Raw genomic sequence first — 22,648 nt, 5'->3', positions numbered from 1 at the left:
CGTAAGATCTGTTTTCCTGACCTCTGATCATGCGCGTGGCTCTCCTCTGGACTCTCTCAAGCTTCTCCACATCCTTTTTGAATTGTGGAGCCCAAAACTGGACGCAGTACTCCAGCTGCGGCCTCACCAAGGCCGAGTACAAGGGGAGAATGACGTCCCGGGATTTGCTCGAGAAGCACCTATGGATGGAAGCCAGCGTTTTGGTTGCTTTACTAGCCGCAGCATCGCATTGCAGGCTCATGTTCATCTTGTGGTCAATGATGACCCCCAAGTCTCTTTCTTCTGTAGTGCTATCCAACGTAGCACTGCCGAGCCTATAAGGATGCCGCAGGTTTTTCCTCCCAAGGTGGAGAACCTTGCATTTTTCGGTGTTAAACACCATCAGGTTCTCGTCTGCCCATTTGCTGAGCCTGTCCAGGTCAGCCTGGATCACCCGCCTATCTTCTGGCGTGGATGCTTTGCCCCAAAGTTTGGTGTCATCGACGAACTTGGCCAGTCCGCTCCTGACTCCAATGTCCACATCATTAATGAAAATGTTGAACAGTATGGGTCCAAGGACAGAGCCTTGAGGGACCCCCTGGTCACAGGGCACCACTATGAGTGACTGACATCGATTACAACCCTCTGGGTCCGACCACGGAGCCAATTTCCCAGCCAGCGGATCGTGGTGGAGCAAAGGCCACAACTGGCCAGTTTGGCCAAGAGGTGATCATGGGATACCAGATCAAAAGCTTTTCTGAAGTCAAGATATATGACATCAATCCCTTCTCCCTTGTCCAGGTCATAGGTCACCTGGTCACAGAAGGAAATGAGATTGGTCAAACAAGACCTACCCGCAACAAACCCGTGCTGGCTATCCCTTAGGATGTTAGCCTGGGCCAGTCCATCAAGGATGGCCTCCTTAATAAACTTTTCCAAGATCTTCCCCAGGATAGAAGTCAGGCTAATGGGCCTGTAGTTAGCCGGATCCACTCTCCTCCCTTTCTTGAAGATCGGCACCACATTGGCCTTCTTCCAGTCTTCGGGCACTACACCAGAGCGCCAGGAGTTTTCAAAGACCCGTGCCAGGGGCTGGGCTATGACGCTCGCCAGCTCCTTGAGTACCCTGGGGTGCAGGTTGTCAGGGCCGGCTGACTTGAAGGTATCCAGCTTCTCAAGGTGTTCCTTCACGAGGTCAGCATTTATGGAGGGTAGGGGGTCCCAGATCTCCCTGTCCCATAGCAGGCATGGGCGTCCCATGGGACTGATGAAAGACTGACGCAAAGTACCTATTTAATAGGTTGGCTTTTTCCTGGGCGTCAGTTGTCAGTTGCCCCATCTGGTTTAGCAGGGGTCCAACGTTGCCCTTGCTTTTCCTCTGGCTCCCCACATATCTGAAAAAGGACTTTTTGTTGTCCTTGATGCTTGAAGCTAGTTGGAGTTCAGTTGCAGCCAACAATCCCATTAACTCCTTCCATAATCCATTCACTTGCCCTGGAAAGGACATCATTTTTCTACCAACATGGACATGCTGCCAAGCCTACTGAAGCTGACAGATGTTGGGGTTTATACATGCTCTCAGCCATTTGTCTTTCAAATCCAGTAAAGCATTCTACCACATTTCCAGGCATGCTTCAAAGCCTTACTTTCCGCCCTGCACTCTCTTATTTGGCCTTCCAGTCCCTTGGTACCAACATGTGCCAACCAAAGAAAAAAATAAATCTTGAAATCAGGGATCCAATCTGGGAACAAACTACCTGGTCTTTCACCAGACTGACTGGCCTCAAGAAAGCAGATTTCTGGTCCTGAAGGAAATGCCTGAAGGGCTTCTCCAAAACTACCATAAACACACAGCATAAAGTACACGGGTATTTTTGGTCAGCCCCCACACCATTAGAAGATTTATGCATTATGTCCGAAAAACAATGTAATACAATTTTAGCAGAGTTTTCTACCTAGTGTGGTTGAAGTAAATGGTGTTAAAAAACATATTAGCCTCAGGGTCAAAACACTGGGAAGAGCAGAGTACTTAAGACTAACCAGAGCCTGAAGCACTATACTGACACAGTGATTGGTCTTTTAGTAAGGAGAGAGAGTGTGTGTGAGGGGTGGGGGGGTATCGGCAGGAACAAGACCCGGTTTACAATTCAAGCAACTAACCCAAAGGTTAGTTAACAGCTTTAGACTCCAAACAAGGTAACAGGCAAATTTGGATACTGCGTCTTTGACTCTATCTTTGGCAAGGTTACAATATGAAACACGGCCAGACAGCTTTCATTCTGTACTAATGCTCATTCAAGAGCTGATTTGCTCTGATATAAATACCAGCCATGTTCTCTTGAGCAAAAGTGCAAATAAAATGTCACCCTCGTGACACTGCTTACAAAAGCAAACCAGAACAGGTGAGAACATGACAAAACATTATAATGTGTTACTCCAAAATTCCCAGAAACCAAACCGACTGTTATAACTTTTTTTATTTAAAGAAGTAAGTATAAAGCTGGGCATTATGTTCCAACCACATTGTAAATTGTATTCCAGGTTATTTGGGAAAGAGACTGTGTGGCAGCAGCTTTGTCCTGACTGATCGTAACATCTTCTATTTGACTAATGCAGTAAAGTACCTTGACTCAGAGTCTTAGTGGTATCTGTACATACCTCAAGCCCCTTCAGAATGCAGAGTCCTACGAAGTTGATGCAAAATAAAAATGATTTAAGAAAGGACACAGGTGCACTACAGAAATGAAATTAGGTTACCTTTGGAAAGTAACTACTATAGATCTGTACCAGCCCATAAAATGAAAGAGTCTCAAAAACTGAAAGGGTATCCAATATTTTAAGAGAGAGAGCATAAAAGGGCTACAATATTTGATATTCTCGTTCAATTGTAGTTGGACATCTCCAGGAAAAAGCTGCATACACAAATTTGTGGACACCATTATCTATAAGTTGAGAAGCCACATTTATACAGGTTTTGACAAAAATACATGGATGTATATTTTATCTTTACTGGATGATTTGGAAAGAAACTTAAAATTATGCAGTTAGATTTGAATGTACAGAGACTATAACATTCATGCCCATAAATATATGAGGTCTCTAACAGCAAAAGAACAGATTAAACCACCAAAATTAAGCTCTGCCTGAAAAATTGGAATGTTTAAATTAGGTTCTTATTAAAATTAATCAAACTCTGCCTATTCATCATGCTCAGAGGCAGTACAAGACAGCAGGAAAGTAATCAAGGTCCTGGTTTGAATCCCAGCCTACAAACTTTTGAATACAACATTCCTATTAAAAAGAGAATTTACCATTGGCTCTGTGGTTTGAACAGATTATTTCTTAGTACTTGGCAATAGTTTTTAGCATAATCCCCAAAAGATTTCTTTATCTGTTCCTCATTTTCTGATACTTTGAGATACTGGCAGTCCACGTTTTGAGGTACAGCAGCAATCACATATGAAAGATTTATGGCAAAAACTTCTGAGAGACTTATAAACTGTGAAAACCTTACAAAGGAGTTCTGTGAATGAAAGTAGCATTACCCATTTAAAATACCTAAACAAGACTTTTCAAGGTACAAAGTCTGTGAAAGATAGCACCATTTGAAATAAATATGAAAATGAAGTTCTAAACCTCTATGTAGCTTCAAGACAAAAGCCTATAGACCTAGCTATACGGGAACAAACAGAATGGCACTTCATCCTTGGGGTGGTTGCCATCTGAGAAATTACATATCATACTGGGCAGCTATATTATTTTGAGAAAGCTGAATATATACTGATAGAATAAAGTAAATATTAAAACTATTGTCAGAAATATCTGCCTCTAGTTTGGTTTCACATAAATGATGCGTGTGCAATCACAATGTTGCTTATATTTCCTAGCCATGGACCCATGTACATCAAGTTAGCAAGATGGTAGCTCTCTCATTGATTGTTTTTAAAACAGGGTGTTGAAAAACAAATTTCTACACTAAGTAGGAATTGAGTTGAGGGAAGAGAGAATGGAAAAAAGTTGGCAGCCCTTGGCTGGTTCAGGGATAGACAGATAGACAACCTCTTGTTTGTAGAACTGGATAAGTATTAAGACATACTAGAGGTAATTTTATTTTGGCAGCGCATAGTAACTCAGCAAGGAGGAGCAACGTCACCAAACAGTTCACAGATTTCATCTTTAGGTTATCTATTAAAATAGAGACAAGCAGCATCTCACCCAGGGTCTCAGTCTAGCTCTTTGGCACAAGTTCCTTCACTACTAAATTTAATATGAATGGCAACGAGTTGACCTCTCATTCCTAGGACATGTTCACTCTGCAACTAGGAGTTGTAATTATAACATATATAGACAAGGCACTCCCAAGCTACTGATATCAGTGAAGTCATTGAAGGATGGGTTGTACAAGTCTGCCTGAAATCCTGGGTGAATTCCATGCCACCACATCTTCACTGGTGCTAGCACTGGAGTTAGCATAAGCCATCTCAGGTGAGTTTATACAGGCTGTAAGTACAGCTCCACCTATACAACCTTCCCCACACCAGTCTCCAAAGCTGCCTACAATGCAGACACTGAATATATTGTGCCGTACCTGCTAATAGATAGGAATAAGACTTCAATCTCCAGCAGACTTTATTTTTTTAAATACAACAGTTAAATAAGCAAAGCTTAGAGAACTCCTCTTGGAACAGCTGAGTGACTAGGACCCCCAATCTCATCCCAAAGACCTACATAATGGCAGAGTTTTATTCAATTCTGTGCGCTTGTGTTTTTAAGTAGAACATAAACTCTTACGGCATAAAAATATAATGTTTGATAACAAGAACTATACTTTTCTCAAATACAGATGGAAGAACATATGCAAAGGAAACTCCGAGGAATGTGTTATTGGACATCTGCTGTTCTTGGAATGGAAACCAAAAATCCTCATCACTCCAATGAGAGCTTATTGTGTTATTTGTTTTTGTACAGTGCCACCTGCTGACAGCATGGACATTGCTCTTATAAACTGAACTGTGCTAAGAGACATTTGCAGTGCTGCTCCCCCTAAAAAGATTTTTTTTTTTTAAATCACTGCATTATAACTCAAAATCAGCAGAATTCCCACAGGAATCACAGCTGGAAGCACAGTGCAGCACGCTGGAAGTCTAGCCCGAAGCTCTCTTTGCTCAGCTCTTAGAATCCTCAATTTGACTGCAGTCTATACCCGTTTTTACTAAGCTATCTTGTATCTAAAGTAACAAAGCTGAAGATACTGTACAAAATTTGTTTAGTTTCACAGTCATTAATATAGTTTCAGTCAAATCATCCCAAACGTCTGAGGAATATGTATTAGGTGGTGACCTCTGGTTTCTCTCTACTGCCAATGAGGTTATTGTATTAAAGTGACATACACACTGTAGAGCTCTAATAAAATCTGTACCTTTTTCCACTCACTTTTCCAAGTGGAGGATACTCCAGAATGCAAGGATGTCTAGGTTACCCAGTGTAGAGTTAAAATAAATGTATACAGTATTTTATAACAGAACCAGAAACTGCTACACAACTTCTAATTTAATTCATTTGGGGTTTTATGAAAATGAGTTTTATTAAATTTGGAATATTTAAAAAAGAACAGTCTGGCAGGTCACTCAGGCAGTCATTCCACATGCAGGAAGACATGAATATATGATATAAAATATACAGGTTAAGAAACTCAGCTTTGAAGGATTCATATACAACAACATGGATGAACTAAAAAGACTTCAGTGATAATGAAGTTGGTGAGATGTCACATGCCACAGACCTCCTGGTACACTTTCGTTCTTAGCCCAACAAAATACATAGGAAAAAGGGGCTTGCATTTCTGCTGGCTTTAATTTCAAACACGACGTTTGTTGTCAAGGGGGAGATGTAGTATTTTGGCTATTATTTCTACAGCATAGCAAAGGCAACTCACCGAGACTGCCTGATCTGAGACGAATGGAAAAAGATATATTCCCCAGAATCAACGTCACCATTTTTTAAAAATAATCTAACAGATAAATGAAAGCAAAAGGTAATAAAGAATGACAAGGCCACAATAGCCTACTGGCAACTTTGTTCAGAGAGCATGATGAAAAGTCATATACCTCAGCAACAAAGAGGGGAAACTCTTCTGGCAGAATCCAGGAACGGGGATAGAAGTTGTACTCTTCAGGAAACAGATCCTGCATTGTTCGCACTGCCCGGCTCAGGGTAATTTTACGCACCATTTCTGTCATACCTGGGGAAAATAAAATACGGTGCTTGGAAGCACTGAAAACTATTCACTTAGGTCTTGCTCTGCACAGTAAAGCAACCTGGTATGCTGTTACTCACCATACATTTAAGCATGGGGATTGTTTTCAATATAAGCTGCACATTTTTAGTTAGTCATGGTAATGGAAGATTTTCCTTGGTCAAGTTTTCCTTGGGGATTTATTTGCATTGCACTCACTGCTGTATGTTTGGGGAAGCTGTAAGCTAGCTGTCCAAACTGCCACAGGAAATAAAGGAAGGAATATTCTTGTGCAAACAATGATTAACATACTGCTTCAGCCAGGAATTTTTACCTTATTTTGCTGACATGCCAGAAACAGGAGACAACACTTGATCCAGACACTGGGATTATCTCTAATTATTTACCATCACTGCAACAATTATGTTAGAGATAAAAATGTTTCCTTTTATATAAGCAGCTTTGAAGTCTATTTTGTCCAATCGCCTCATCCTTCCAATTGCCTTAGACTCCCATGGAAGAAAATAATTGGAAGTTACAAGTGACAAGAAAATTGCACAAAGTGCTGAAAAGGTCACAGGACTGGGCCCTGTTAACATTCGTGGGAGTTACAATGCATTATGGAAGGACTTCCGTATCTCTCTAACCTCGCTGATCAGTTCATTCTTCTTGCTTACCACATGAACACAGGCTACAGCTCAGGTAGATACTGCACATGGCAAGAGATTTAAACAGCCAGAAAACTACAGCACTTTACAAGCTGTAAGTGCATTGTCCACAAGCAGGAAAAAGTCAGTGTCAGTGGAGCATAAAGTTCTTTATCTGGAGTTTCTCACTCAGCATACTAACCGCTGCAATAAATCTGAAGTGAAGGGCTTAGATAAGTCAATACCCTAAGCTCTTAGCTCTTATTTAGTGGGATCTAGACTGGGATTAAATGAGAAATAAGGGGGCTTAAAAAAGTAGAATAGTCATAATAAAATGAGAGCTGACATGAACTCTTCAATATTAAAAAATCCATCTAAGGAACTGTGCTCTTCCCAGAAACAGACCAGAGTTCAATATAAAATTGACTGTTTCCACCATAAAAAAGCAAAACAAAAGCCAAAGAACCCACAGAGGCAACATTTGTATTGATGTTACCGAATGCACAAGAATTGTTTCTCTATTTCATTTTCATCATAATCTAATGTTCGCTTTTTTTTAATTAATGTATGCATACATCTACTACTCCACTCTTCAAGCAGCCTTAGTGTCTGCTTAAAACCTTGATCCATTCTGGCAGTCATACCACATATTAGGAAGAGATGTAGTTATTATTGATTTATAAGGTATGATCCACAATTTAAGAACCTTTCCCAATATATGGCTTGCCAAACATCAAGAATCTAGTACAATGGGGCAAATCCTAGTCCTGGTGATAGCAATGAGTTGTGCCATTCCCTTCTTTGGGACAGGATTTGATCTGATGCTTCTTTTTTTTTTTTTTTTTGATCTGGACATCAGTTAGTTGGACATTGGAGTCCAGGTATAAAAAGCCCTTGGAGCTGGTTCTCATGTAATACGGGCGATCCGTATTTCCCTACTGGCTTTTGTCATCATTTCTGATTAATGAAGACTCTTAGCTCTGGACCCACCCCGAATGCCACTCCAATCCCCTTCCTCTCCCTGATCCACTACTCTTCTTTCAGCTCCCTGCCCAACCTGCTGCATGCCACACACGGAGGCTGCCTGTGTCATTTGTGGTACACATAAACAGTTAAATGATCACCTTTTAAAATCACCTGTTTATAATAACGCAAGGACAATTACCTGGAAACTTGTTGACTTGACCTGAGAATATCTCATTATCGTGAAATGATACTCCATGCCAATAGATATCACAAGGTAAGCGCCGACCAAATGGACACTGGAAAAAAGATACAACAGGCATGTTAAAAAGAGGGATTAGCTATACAAACCACGTGCCACATATAATTCATGATAATTCATTAGCTTTGTTAACAGCAAACAGACTGAGTTTTAGCTTGGAGTATAAAGAAGAAACAAAAAATCCATTATTGTTCATCGCTTCCAGAAGTTAATGGTCTCTTTACAAAAATGGAAAAAATTTAACTGAAGTTAAGAGGAGAATCTTGCAAATTGACCAATCATAAGTTTACTAAATCTCTCTCACTTGGGGAGAAGCGTAATTATCCCTACAGCATTAGGCACACTTAAGAAGCCCTTTTCTTGTGAGAAAGTAATTCTTCCATCATTATCTACTCTGCAATGCTGGTGCTCATTATCAAAAGCTAGGTCATTCAAAAAGTTAAGCAAGGGATCAAAACAGGGTAAGGCTTCTCCATTCCATCCAATTCCTCCTATCAAAAAGGGCAAGGCGATCCTCAACATTTCACTCCCTCATATATAGTAAGTGAAGTAAATATATTGTTTAGATAAAATGCATGCAGTATTTTTTAAAGACCTGTCTTAGGGCTGCTGTTGTGGTGGGGGAAGTAAAAAGGGCCACACAGTATTTCTTACCCATTCAAAATTTTCATTTTTCCCCATGACTGACTAAGTATTGTAACAAATTCACAAGAGTAGGTTGTATTATGGCAGGAGTATATTATAAGATGAAATCATTGCAAAAAACAAAATGTGCTATGATTTTGCTTCCAGTTTTCAGATGCTATCCTGTGACATTTTAGTATTCTCCACTTGCACTTCCTTTAACAATTTAACTATTAAAAGGAAACTTTACAGCAAATGAAGGCCTTAGTAATCTCTTATATTCCGCAACAATTTCTCATTGTTTACTGTTAAGTTTAATTTCACTCTTTGAAAGAAATCCTTATTAGCACCGAACGCTTTTAGGCAAAAGGAAAAAAAACTTCATAAACTTTTCAAGTAAACTGGTTCCTTTATTTGCAACTTTAATTAAAATTTCAGTTTATTCAGTAAATAGCTTTGAAAATTAATTAAAACGCTAATTTAGGACTGCATATTTTCTCCTTTTCCTAATTTATAGGGGTGACATGCACAACATAAACAGAGCTAGAGAATTCTTGACTCGTTTCATTATTATTCTGTCTGCAAAGAAAAAAAGTGTTTTTAGTATGTGTGAAAATTAATTCCGTTAGGCTCTGAAAGACAATCAGTGGCCTTAACCCCTTTCTCCACAGGTATATCCGAGAATATAGATTCAGTGATGGGTCTCAGATTGCCCTTCCCACTAAAAACTTGAGCAATTTATTTATTTATTAAATGAAATTGAAATGAAGTGAATGAAATTTGCATTTATATAGCACCTTTCATCTGCATAGGCTATCAAAGCACTTTACAAACATTGCACAGAAATCATTTCACAACAGATGAAGTGTAAGCACCTCCGGGCTGGAACACCGCAGCCATTTTACATCAGAAAGGTACTCAACAGTTCACACGGGAAAGGGAAGTCAGTATTCTTGGCAAATCAAGGGAGTAATTAAGCAACTCAACAACTGGGTTTCACCAAGAGCAGGAAGGACACCCCTGCGCTTCTGAATGAAGTGCATCTTCTTCAAGGTGTGCACCTAAATTTTCTATGAGAATATAAATAAGCAACGGGTCAAATTTTGGGCCTAGCCTAGCAGGACAAAACAGATACAAACCTGGCTTAAACTAATCCCTTCAGGAGCCCCTGTACACTGGGCAATGAAGCCACTTTATCATCTCCTCTGCTATCCAATCCCAGCTCCTAACACCAAGGAATGGAGGAAAGGAGACAACTAAGGCACTATACCTACAGTTGGCTGGTGGAAGAGAAAGCAGCCCCAGATTTACTCCGTGTGAAACCAAACACTGCTCTGGGGCTCACCACCAGCTCACAGAATTAGGAGCCACAGAAGTGACCTGAAGTCACTATTGCCTCTTCTTCTGCTCCTGTGCCAAGGACATGCAACAGGCACAGAGGAGCCAGTCTGGGTTTTTCAGTTCAAAACAACTTCAAGCCTGTCCTTAATTAATCTCAACTCTTCAAGACATCTCTTATATGCCTCCCAAGTCTAAATAAAGAGATCTTTACCTGAACAAAACCACAAGAGAGGACATTGAGTGAACAGATGTGTTTTCACAGTTTTGACAAACTTTATCAATCACAGTCAAACTGCCCTATTTCTTCTCCTTGATTGGAAGGCAATAAATGAAACTGTTTCACGGATCACATCAGTCAGTTCCATCATGATACAGGACAAGTTAAATGTTCTTGGCTTCTAGTCAGCATTTCCTACCATAAAATTTCAAATTATTTCTATGCCTCCCTGCCTTTACTGAATAGTTAGACAAACAAATATTCAATGCTTGGATATGTTCTCTCAGACATCCGTGGCTTCTTTTTTCCTGCTGATCAAGTGTTTGTGTCTAGATGGACTGATTTATAGAAAGATGAACAAACTCAAGGGCAGAGGCTTAATTTATACCTGCTATTTCATTTGGCATATCAGATTTATTTCAAGAATCTGACCCACTAAGGCCATGCCTACACCATGAACGGACTGTGCTCCAGAGCAGCACTCAAGCACGCAATGCTGTTCCAACCAGGCTGCTTCCTATGTCAAAAGGCACATTTCTACACCCAGGAGAGCAGCTCATGTGTGATGCCATAGACATATGCCTACACTGCTTCTGATTTAGGAAACAGCCTGCACATCAAGGCACAGCCTGCTTAAGGACATCACACAGTCAGTTTACTGTGTAGACAAAGCCTACACCAAATAGCCCACTCTAATGACATTAAGATGACTTCACTGGTCTGCAATAATTCTGCTACGTGTTTTGCTAGCCCCACCCCTGCACAACATCCACGATGTAGCTATTACAGTCAATACAAGAATTTAGACTAAAACTGAAGTTAAGTAACATTGTTTGCATTTGCTGCATCTGATAATAAAAAGTGAACCTTCCCATTACCCATTTTTCTTTTGCAACTTCTTGATGTATTGATCTTAGCAGCATTCTCCACTCTGGTATTGTTCTCTCTGGTCAGTTAATGAATTTGCCTCTATAAATAAAACCAACTTTAACCAAACTGATTGTCAATCACAGATAAAAACTAGCAGACAGTCTCTTCCCTGATGATCAGAGATCCTGGCTCTCTGCTATTTAAAAAAAAAAAAAAAAATCCCCAATTTTCAGATTTAAAAAAGTAACCCCAAACCCACATTTTCTGTATTTAAAATGAAATGTCACTAATATATCAATATATGTCTCTATAGATATATCTATATACAGCGGCATTTCATTTTAATCCCAAATTTTCCAGGATTAAAATGAAACATCACTACGTATATCTATATCTATTAGTGGCGTTTCATTTTAAATCACAGAAAAATGTGGATTTGGGGTTACTTTTTTAAATCTGAAAATTGGGGATTTTTTTAAATAGGAGAGAACCAGGATCCCTGCTGATAACTACCATATGTGGCAAAAACAATAAGTTGGTCTCTCACAGATCACACTGGTATTGTACATTCAGTTACAAGAAAAGCTCTTTCCCTACAGAATTTCAAACAACCAATTTGCCCATATTTATCTTATCGTTACATCACATTCCTGGATGACATAAAACATAATGATCTTTTGGAATCCACTGAAGGGTAAAATTATTCCCAAATCATTTAAAAAGTAATAATTAATCAAATTGATAAGAGAGGTTGAAAGCATTTCAACCAGTCATCCTCTACTATCCCTAATGTACACCCCCAAAAAATATCTTTCTAGTATAAAACTTGTATGCATCTTTGAGGAAAAAAAATTACTAGAAATTAACAGTGAAAGATCTGCCTCGTTCCCTGCTGCCATATAATCACTCTCTACCATCCCATCCTATTTGCAATACTCACCAGAATTGAATAGTAATCCATTACTTGCTCCAAAGTGAAAATATGCCATTGAATGCATACTGATTGCTCTTGATATATAGCATTTAGTAAAAATCTTAACAGCTCGTTTTAAAGATCTACAGCTCCACGATACATTAGAGTTTTGGAATTCCCATCACACTGTGTTGAAGCCCAAGACTATTTTATTAATGGAGCTGGAATGATAAAGCCACTTTGTGTTGTGAAATTTGACTGATCATGTGGCGATTTGTTTTGAGAGAAGTTAGTGTTAGAGCTGAAAGACAACCTCACAGTGAAAATTAGCTGCAACTTTAAGCATAGCCTAGCACAGCAGAACTGGCTCAAGTCCTCATATCTGTATTTGGACAGCAGCAAAAAAGAAGATACAAAAACACCGACTATACTGACATTCAGCTGACTCTTTCCTACATCATGACAAATCAGCTTGCCCCAGATACAATTAGTTCTAATTAAGTGCAAAAGGAGGAAATGCAGCTTTCCTACATGCAACATGAGAATGCACAAGACGGCAACCTGATCCTTAATGCAACTCCAACGACTTCCATGCAGCTCCCCAAGGGGTGAAATTTGCCCAATATCACAGTCTAATCACATTTTCTATTTCTTTCGTAGATTGCTTTTATTGATTTATGTGACAGGAAGGAGGAGAGAGAGTGGAGCTGTATGGACACACAGCACAAGAACTTCAGAAAATGTCTGATTTTTATCTTTTACAGTCAAAATAAAAACAAAATTAGGCTTGTTGTTAATGTTACTGTTGGAGACATTTTGAACAGGCTCAAAGGACTCTAGCATTAGTCACAGATCTGTATTCCCGTTGGTCATGCCACTACGGCCTTTCCAGAACTCAACAGCACTCCTTCTCGACCATTCACAGCCACACACAACAGGCCCACAATTTTAAAGAAGCAAAGAGGTGCTAGGTTACCTGTGCCCTTGGGAAACATCTCACTAATATGGGCTCTGACATTTGGTTCTTCAGCCATTATTCTTCTGATTATCGTGGCTTGGGATCCGTTATATCACTGCAGCGTGCAATCTGGGTTACCAGTCTCACCAAGCGTTGTTACAGAGTTTATTTGCTTTATTCCCAGAAGCGCAGTGCTGGGATAGGTGACAGCCCCCAAAAAAGGCAACTCATAGTAAATGACAGAGAAGCTTCTTCTCCTAAGGTTACTGGAGAATCAAGGAAGAACTGAGCGTGTCTAGATGAGCACAATCACATTGATGGAAACCCACAGGAGAAAAAGCTTCAACACACTTCCTCACTAGAAGATGCAACCATAACAGGGTTTAAATTTCTTAACAGTAAAAACCTCCACCTCATCCAGACAAGTATCTAGTCCTCTTTTCATACGTTCCTTTGTGCTTCCAACCAGAGGCAGCAAGAAGGTCATGCAGACGAAGATCCATCAAGGCTAGCCCATCCATATAAGCTCCCCCACCTTACCTAAAGATGTGACATTGCAACAGTTTGACTAACCCAATGCAATTTTGCATGGTGACACTCTTACGTATGTTAAACAATAGGAAAGTGGACATCCATGTGCAAAATTGCAGTAGCTTAGCTGGCTGATTGCAATATCGCATCCAGTTAAACTGGCCCAATTCTGTGCTCCGAGCAGGCTTCCAGCATTGAGCAAGAGGTCAATTGGAAAGCTGCTTAAAACAGGGCTCTGTGTTCTTTACAGAAGTGCAGACAAAATCCTCTAACAGAGGACAGAGTACAAGAGAAAGCCATGCATAAGGATGCAGGCAAGAATCCCAACTGTGACAAGCAAAAGACTACTTTAATTTTGGAATATGCAAGCAACTAATAATACTTGGCTGTTTATTTTGGAATAACAAACAAATATATTCTAATAGCTATGGCTATCCAAGATTTGGGAGCCTAAACTGCATTTTCCCCCTCAAAACAAACTTTTCGGCTCACCTTTAGGTTTACAACAAATATTTAGTGGAACATAATGGAGATATAATTAAGAACAACTGACAAGAGTCAGCGATATCTGGCTAAAAGCCCAGCAACTTTACTTACAGGGGACCCTAATCTTCCTGGAAAGGGCACTGGAGAAACAAAGTTAATTTCTAAAATTTCAGATGAAAAATCTGTTCTTATGAATATGTGAAACTGAAGTTCAGTGTGTGAATTTTCTCTGTTTTTCTAGTGTTCATTTCACTGTTTAAAAACAGTTCTTACCTAAGCCTATACAGTTCAGATCCTGTGCTCAGGGTACATGGGTTTCCTAAACAAATTCCCAGTGCATACAAATCTTTAGAGCATTGGGCTGGTGCAGTTTAGGCATTTGTATAATGGTGCAGCAATACCACTGAAACAAAACCATTTTGAAATGTCACTGTAACTATGGCAACCAGATTTCAGAATCCAAGGCTTGAACCAAAAAAAGCATGTTACACTGCAATAGTGCTTCCTGTCAGAAAGGGAAATTTTCAGTAAATAAGAACCTACTTTAGAGACTGGGCTACTAATGTGTCATAGTCACTTAAAACTAATACAAAACACTCTCAATTAAATACTGTAATAGCAACATAACGAAAGGATGGAGGAAGCTAGGGGGAAAAAATGTTTAAATGTGGACAGGAAAGACAGTAAGCTAAAGAGCAAGCTATAAAGTGTTATATTCTGGAGGAGGAAAAAACCTCAGAATTACTGGTATTAATGCACATTGAACTCCTTTTGCCAAGAATTTTTTAAGTTTCCATATATACTCACCTTACCACACGCACCTCTCTCCCAAAACTCAGCCCTCCAAAACTGGGGTGCATGTCTTAAGTGGGGGAGGTGATTTTCTGCACCAGAATGGAGGAAATATGGAGACCTGTACTGGCCGTCCTGCTTCTCTCCCAGCCCAAATTTGGTCAATACTTAAAAAAAGTCTGGCCAACGTGGAATGAATCCAGCAGCAAGTAACAGAAAGAATCCAAGGTCTAGAAAACAGCACATACCAGGAAAGGTTGGAAGAACTGGAACTATTTAATCTGGAGAAGAAGAGAAGACTGGAGATTTGATGACAGTCCTCAAATACAAAAGAGACCATTATTAAAAAAAGGAAGGAAAAAAAAGACGCTGATCAATTGTTCTCTGTGTCCACAGTAGCCCAGTAGCAGACTTAAACTGCAACAAGGGAAACTTAGTTTGAATATTAGCAAGCACTTCTTAATTTTGAGGATTATTAAGCATGGGAACAGATTACCTAGGAAGGCTGTGGACTCTCCATCACTGGAAGTCTTGAGGGGCAAGTTAGACAAACACGTGGCAGGAATGGTTTACACAGGGATGATTCTGGCAAGGAACTGCACTAGATGACCTCCTGAGATCCTTTCCAGCTCTATTGTTCTCTGAGTCTAAGAAACCCAAAATAAGAAAGCAAACAAAAATGACTAAACAGAATTAACGGAAGAATACACCTCCTAGAACAGCCCATGACCCATTCTGTTGGCATTCAAACTCCTTTTGCAGTTCCTGCTTAATAGAACAGAAAGGTGGCAGGAAAAAAAAACAACCAAACTTCTCTTTACCTACCGAGGCATTATTACTAAGAGTAGGAGATTCTGTAGGATCCCTCTCTCTCTCACCCCAACAAGCGATTATTCCGCTAAATGTATTCTGATAGTGCCCAATGGTTCAAGGCAGGAGAGAGGTGTTGGGCAATGTGCAAGCAAAGAAGAGAGATTATTCTCAAGGGCTACTGCCTGCACCCTGAAGACATTCAAATTACCTGAATGCAGAAGTACAAGTTCACAGGGAAAATGTTCTGAGATAAATAGCAAGCTGCAAATGCCCTACATGGAAGTACTAAGATTGCCAAATTAGCTTCCCAATACATAATAAAAGGCAAGCCCAAAGAGGAGAAGGTTCAAAGTCATTACGCAATCAAGAAAAATGATCGTGGAGTGAGGAAAATGGGAGTGTACATTCTCTAGACCTATACCCTAATGCTTGCATGTAAAAAGCAGAAAATCCAGACACAAAAGAAAGCATTTAAACCTGGAGAGAATGTTCCTTTTTACCTTACATTGTCTTCCCTTCGTTCCTTTTTGGACCTACATCTGCACAAACAATATGGATTTCTAAATCATACTCAATTGTAAAAAAACTGAGCCAAGGTATACATAAATTCAACCTGTACAACTCAAAGCTCTCAAAGCAAGAAGAAGCTTTTCATCAGGTGCCATTTAAATAGCAGAAAATATAAGCTCTACAGAAGCCATTGAAGCAGAGTACAATGTTTTGTGTTCTGTGTACTGTGTATAAACAATGAGGATGGGACCTGCCAAGTCTTCAGTAACAATTATATCATCAGTTTTTGGCTGTTTTTTTAAAGAGAAATGGAACCTAGGCTGAGATTCAAACAGCTGCAATGCAGTTAATATGTGCAACAAGTTCAATCAGAAATACAAGGAGGGCATTACACTCCCACACATCTTGATTTGACCTTGACTCTTCATAAATGCCTCAAAACAAGATGAAACAAGTCAGAGAAAAGTGCCAATACTTAATAAAGTCTTCTATCTCCAAGTGCTTCTTAAATAACTAGTGAAATAGCTACATAGATCTTCCCCCTCTTGTTTTATTGACACTGGATTAACAACAATCCCTTCCCTGGCTTTGTTTGCCCAAAGGGCAACTAATCCTGCACAGCAAAGCTTCTGTACACAAGTCCGCCTGACTACAGTTACCAGCCCAGTAATGTGTGGGAACCTAAACAGAGAAAGGGGAATCCTTTTAAAGTTCTGCAAGGCATTTTTTTTTAAATCAATTCATCTTTAATGTCCCTGCTAAACCCTTCCTTGCAACTGTTGATGACAACACAAATTTTAGATGCCAAAACAAAGCAGGAAGCATTAAGTTGTACTTCTTTGCAGTTTTTCATTGTCAGCAGGAGCATTTATACATGGGCAACAGAGATTTGTGTCTCTTATTTTTCAATCAAGTTTCAGATATAAACAACACAACTGTCCACAAGGTTGATTACACCTGCTAGATACTTTATAAGGTAACAATCTTAGATTTAAGTAGCACTTTTGATGCCAAAAGGACTTTAAAGCTCTGTTTAAGACCAGGAATGAAAAATATGGCATCCAACGGAAACTATAGGAGCTAGAATAAAAGTATGCAAATCTGAACTACTATAAAACACTTAAGACTGAGACTTTAAATCTTGGCCCAAGTCTAGATCAGGAGTGCTTTACTGGTTAGTAACACTCTACTTTCAAAAGTACTCTTTGCACACCCTCAGTTATACCAGTAAAACTGACCTTTCACCAGTACAGCCTATTTTGACCTCTTTTCTCCACTCCACCATGAAATAAGCTCCACCACCGAAAAAAAGCACTATTTTGCTGGTGTAACTGTATCTACACTAGTTGGTTTTCTTGGCACAGGGATCACCTTCACCATTCCCCCCACAGCTGGCATAGCTATGTCAGCAAAAGTTTGTACCGAGACAGACTTGGAAGCATAAGGGGCAACTGCAGACTTCAACTTGCTACGTAACAACATGCATTTGCACAGCACAGTGGCACCAACTACCTCTTATCACCCACACCACTTTGGGGATTAGGGGGATATGGGCATGGAAGTCAATGGAGCGGGTTCCAAGTGGATCAGGCACAAACAAAGGCATTTCTTTCCACTTGGCTGCTAACTCCCCATGCCAGCAGATCCCTGAGGATCAATAGGATGTGTCTAGCCCCCAAACATTCCCATTGTGGGCCATGAACAAAAGGCAGACATGTGAAGTAGACCTCACTGTGCACCATAAGCCTGTAGTCCCACCCTTTGGAACAGTGTTCCTTGACGGGACAATGCCGGTCCACACAAACAAGATGGCACAAAACATGAAGGAAGACTTCTGATGCCTACGAGGTTAATAAAAGAGAGGCTTCTGATCATCTGAGGAAACTATATAACAGTCAGTTTGAAATCAATATGAGAAACTCTCAAAGACTGGCAAAGGTTTAAGCAAATGATAACTGAAAACACAGTGCAATATATTCTGATCAATACAGGTAAACCTCATCTTACAGAGATCTCAGGAGATATCCCAATCCTTCATAAAAACTGTGGGCTTGGATAACCACGAGCTTCAACACCACACAGCCCCTAAGCTCTGCAGCTCTCAAGAAAGTTAGTTCTCAGATCTACACAGAATTTGGAAGTATAAAGCTAAAGCAAATACCACGAGGCACTGAAGCCAGAAAAGGGAAGCACTCAGAGTACTTAACAGAGCTGCAGTCCAGTGGAGAAGACTTACAAGGACTAAAAGGATTAACTGACTAGGAGAAACAGAAATCAAAATAACACCAATTACAGTGTGGTGCCAGAATGATCCCATAAAGTGTAGAAGTCCCTGTCTAGACCACTATTGCACAGGCAGGCAGTAGAGGACAGCTGTCCTGTACTTGGGGACAGCCAGTCACCGGACTGTTCAACAGCAGAGTTGGTTTTTATAAATGCATCAAGAATGGCAGATTTGGCTGACTCCTGGCACCAGCAGAAATGGACAGGGGAGACGTTGTGCCAAAACAAAACAAGAAGCTTGGGCATTGTAAGGAGCATAGGGGACTGAGGGAGTAAAAGGAACAGAAACAAAGGGAGGTTGTAAGAACCTCACAAAGAGAAAGAGAAAGAGAGGTAGACAGGGTCAGAATCATGTTGGTGGGAGAACAATGCGCGGCCCTGCAGATTGGGTCGAGTCCAAGGGAGTTAGTTCCACTTCCATCTTGTCCCAGGCCCCCCTAACCCTACAATAGCCCACAAGAGAGTCAGCAGTCTGCACCACTCCCCTGTCCCAAACTGTCTGTTTGATGAGATGCTTGCATCTGGGTTCCTAGAGTTTTCTTTGCTCATGTTTAACATTTCTTTAGCTCGTGTTTATTTTACTGTCACAAGGGCCATGATATAGACACTGCAAGCACTAAGATAAGTTACCTACTTTCAGTACAGCTTCTGTAAATATTCCTTTATGCTTAGCTGAAACGCTGCTGGGTAAGCTTGCACAGCAACACTCAAGGAATCAGCTCTCCTTGAACCAAGACTCTCCGGAGGAATGCTTTCACTCTCTCCACTAGCAACAACCTTCTGTGTCAAAAAGCTCTGCTACTTTAGACATTGCCCTCTATATCACTTGACATGCAGGCCTAAAAATTACTTGTAATGAAGAAAAAACTGCCAGGTTTTGGAGTTATTTTTAGAGGAACTGAGAGGCAGTGGAGAGTGACATATTGCTGAACTAGTGGTGCTGGATGTGGGTTAGTGAATGGCATTTGGCACTCGTTAGCAAACAGAGAGAGCTGGACAAAGAACGTTACTAATGCAAAGGCAATGTTGCAAGAGTAAGGCTTCCAATCCTGTATATGTAAACACTCTTGTCTCTTTACATTAGACATGCACTTGCTCCTGCACTAGAAATATCAGACCACTAGTTTATATCACACTCCATCTCCCTTTAAGAAGAACTGTCACTGTCAAGACGGACCAGGAACAGAGTGCTAGAAAATTTCTTCATGGCTGATTACACAAAAGATCAGAAATACATACGCTACATTCATTTCTTAGAGAAGCTGACAGCCCATGCTTAAGGTAAAATTCAACCGCGCTGCTAACAGCTGTCACTTAATTCTAGACCGGTTATAGAGCTCCATTAACATGGCAGGGGGTCGGACTCGATGATCTGCTCAGGTCCCTTCCAACCCTACAAACTATGAAACTATCGCATGGTCAAGACTAAAGCTAGCACGCTAATACTAGCATCAGCATCATAAATGTAACACAGGAGTTAATGATCTAATCTCTCTATGCTAGGGAACCAGTTTTAATCTGCCTAGCAACAGGAGCAATTTCTTGAAGATTTGTGATGAAGTTCATTGAGTATTTAGAGACTACAATCTGATCCTTAAAGAGGAAGCAATTAAATATGATCCATGCTGCTGTTCAACGGTCCAGTGAAAAGGCCTGCTGCGTTATCCCAGCTATTTTCATAGGGTGCCTTGTACACGAGCCAGGAGGCTGTTCTGACACACTGCAATTACAACAATTAAACCGAGTCTGCTGGAGCATGATAATTACTGCACTCCAGCCAGCCTCCACGGCTCGTGTATCAGCATCCGCACGCTTCAAAATAGCAGCATGGGTGTTTTATCTAAAGCTCCTTCAACAAGCTCTAGATATAGCACCCCTGCCACCATCTTCAAGTGTGGGGAATCTGATGCATGAAATGCTCCAGGTACTTTAATCAGAGTGGCTCTTCAAGGTGCTCCAATTAAAGCACCCCCCCACTCCCAGAGCATGTGTAAAAATGCCCATTGGTATCTATCAGCTGCTCCATAGTTAAGGCTGCAGCCAGCTTCCAGCTCCTCAAAACCAAAGCATTTCCCTGATATTTCCCAGACAGAATCTCACTGTTAGACTGATTTTAATGTGGGTGCAACATAAAAAATTTGATGGAAATTACAAAGCGCATTTTATCAGCTTGAAATTTTCTCCTCCGTTTTTCAAACAAATTCCTTTGCCTTCCCAGATCTAAGCAGCTGAAATCCCCAACTTGTACAACAGCCTCTTCATAGTTCTGAAGTAGAAGATTTCTCCTACATACTGGAAGGGAAAAGTTCGTGTAGGTAGGCAGTTCTTCCCTATTGTCTATCCAGTGTTGAGTATGTGGTCATATAGTTGATAATGACATTTAAGTTATCCAAAAAAATGTTTTTAAAAGTTTAAAATTACGTTCTTGGTAATTATATGGTTGGCCCAATTATATGATTGGTCAAAATCTATTTCAACACCATTTTATCTGGGGATTACTCATAATGTAATTATCATCTTTGATCACCCTCAGATAAAGATCACTTCACTTAACTAACCCGCTGCCATTCCAGAGTATCAAATCCCCCTCACTCAAGCTTTTCTTACATTACAGGTTTTGTATTTTTCATGCATTATTCTCCTCCCCCACCCCCAGCCAAACCCCACAGACACACATTCTGGGTGTCTGCTTCATTTAACATGATTCTATCACGTTAAATCTTTTTCCCATGCTGAAGTTCCAACAGAAGATCACAAATGCCTCTGGCTAATCTAGTAAACGTCTAACAATCCCTCCGGATTCCTGAGTTCTCTAATAGGGCCCGTGGGCTCATAGAGTCCAGTCAGTCACTTAGAAGTAATAGCATCCGAGAGATAAGTAACACTGTGGAAGAACATCGTGCAAAGTAGGCACAGATCATCTGTAATCTTAAAACAACAGGTCATTTTGTAAGCTTATTTCAAGCACAAAGCAATCCGTGTGCAGAAGATCCTTAGGAGAACAAACTAGACAAAAGACAATGTTCCACGTTAATATATCCATCCTTCTTTAGTGTAACGGCATGTAAACCTGTAGAAATTCATTATGAGGACTTGCTTGAGCAGAATGAATTATGATGGACTATAAATGTAACAGCAAAATGTGTTAAGACTCACTATTTGGCTGAACAGCCTTTATTAAGAAAAAAGAAAGAAGCCCACAGGGGAAGCAAGGCAGACTAGATACAAAATATTGACAGAATTAATGGGTGGAGAGGAAAGGATATGGAGAGAGACAGTAAACAAATAAAGATTAAGAGGAACTGAAGTAATTGTTATTGTAGGCTATAGAGCTGGAAGGAGAACGCTGATAATAGTGTTTGTGTTCACAGGGAGAACCACGGTGTGTGAAGCAGTTCCATTTCTGGGACAGCATACATAATGGAGAGCAACCAGGGGACCCAGGCACAGAACAGGACAAACATCAAGAAGCAGAAAAGACCTAAAATTAGCTAGTAAACTTGGCTGATTACAAGTGTCATTTGCAGGATTAATCGTAATAAGTTATTAGGATTTCAGAAGCGCCCATTACAATTTCAGAAGCGCCCATTACAGAAACGTTTGCAAGTGTACAAACCTTAACAACTAAAGCACAGAAGAGAAACTGTCAGACCTGTCCCACACTTTTCCTACAAAAAAAGACTTGAAAGAGCTTGCTGATGAACACTCGGCAGGTGCACTTAGGTGTTGGTGTCAGAATGAACAAGTATATCAGGATATAATTGTACACGGTTAGCTTTTGTTGCTATTTTGCAGCATGGGCACAAGTGGAAAACTAGAGCTTTAATGAGAAGCTGAAATTCTGCAACAGGATTTAAATAATCAAAGGCTGCAATAGAACACTTAGGAAAAGTGCTACAGGTCCAGTGCCACCTGTCAAATGTATTGATAATGGGAGTTTCAGCATTCAGCACACAGATTGCCGTTTACTCCCCCAGCCAATTTCACAGGGTGGATTAATCACTCAGTCTCTTTCACCTCTAAAATTGGGGAGACCTCTTTCCATTTATTCCTCTCCCTACACAAGTTGAAATCCTGGCTTGGCTAAACTCCCACTGAAACCAATATGGAAGTATTTCACTTGTGGTCCCCATCATGATAGCAGGAGCTGGCACATGGGGTTTACCACCATCTGTATTTGAAATCTTTCATTCGTCTTGAAATCTAAACAAAATTTCCTACTTC

The 22,648-nt window shown here is 40.3% G+C and overlaps 1 protein-coding gene across 8 annotated transcripts in view; it reads right to left on the bottom strand.

Annotated features, from left to right (window-relative positions):
- Positions 1 to 22,648, bottom strand: part of TTLL11 (tubulin tyrosine ligase like 11) — a 117,674-nt gene that overhangs the window by 81,557 nt on the left and 13,469 nt on the right. For 4 of the 8 annotated variants that reach the window (XM_090022921.1, XM_090022919.1, XM_090022922.1 and 1 more), the window contains exons 2-3: positions 8,027 to 8,123; positions 6,087 to 6,220 (exon numbers count right to left, since the gene is read on the bottom strand). In XM_090022921.1, coding sequence (XP_089879047.1) covers positions 6,087 to 6,220; positions 8,027 to 8,123 — 231 coding nt within the window. Of the gene's footprint in view, positions 1 to 6,086; positions 6,221 to 8,026; positions 8,124 to 15,314; positions 15,466 to 22,648 lie in introns of all 8 variants that reach the window. The other 4 variants (XM_090022925.1, XM_090022924.1, XM_090022923.1 and 1 more) reach the window with 3 other exon arrangements.

This window comes from Crocodylus siamensis, chromosome 11 (genome assembly GCF_052110815.1).
Source record: "Crocodylus siamensis isolate JL-2025a chromosome 11, ASM5211081v1, whole genome shotgun sequence".
Classification (NCBI taxonomy): Eukaryota; Metazoa; Chordata; order Crocodylia; family Crocodylidae; genus Crocodylus; species Crocodylus siamensis.
The sequence above is the reverse complement of the archived record's forward strand: the minus strand, read 5'-3'. Positions and strand labels throughout refer to the sequence as shown.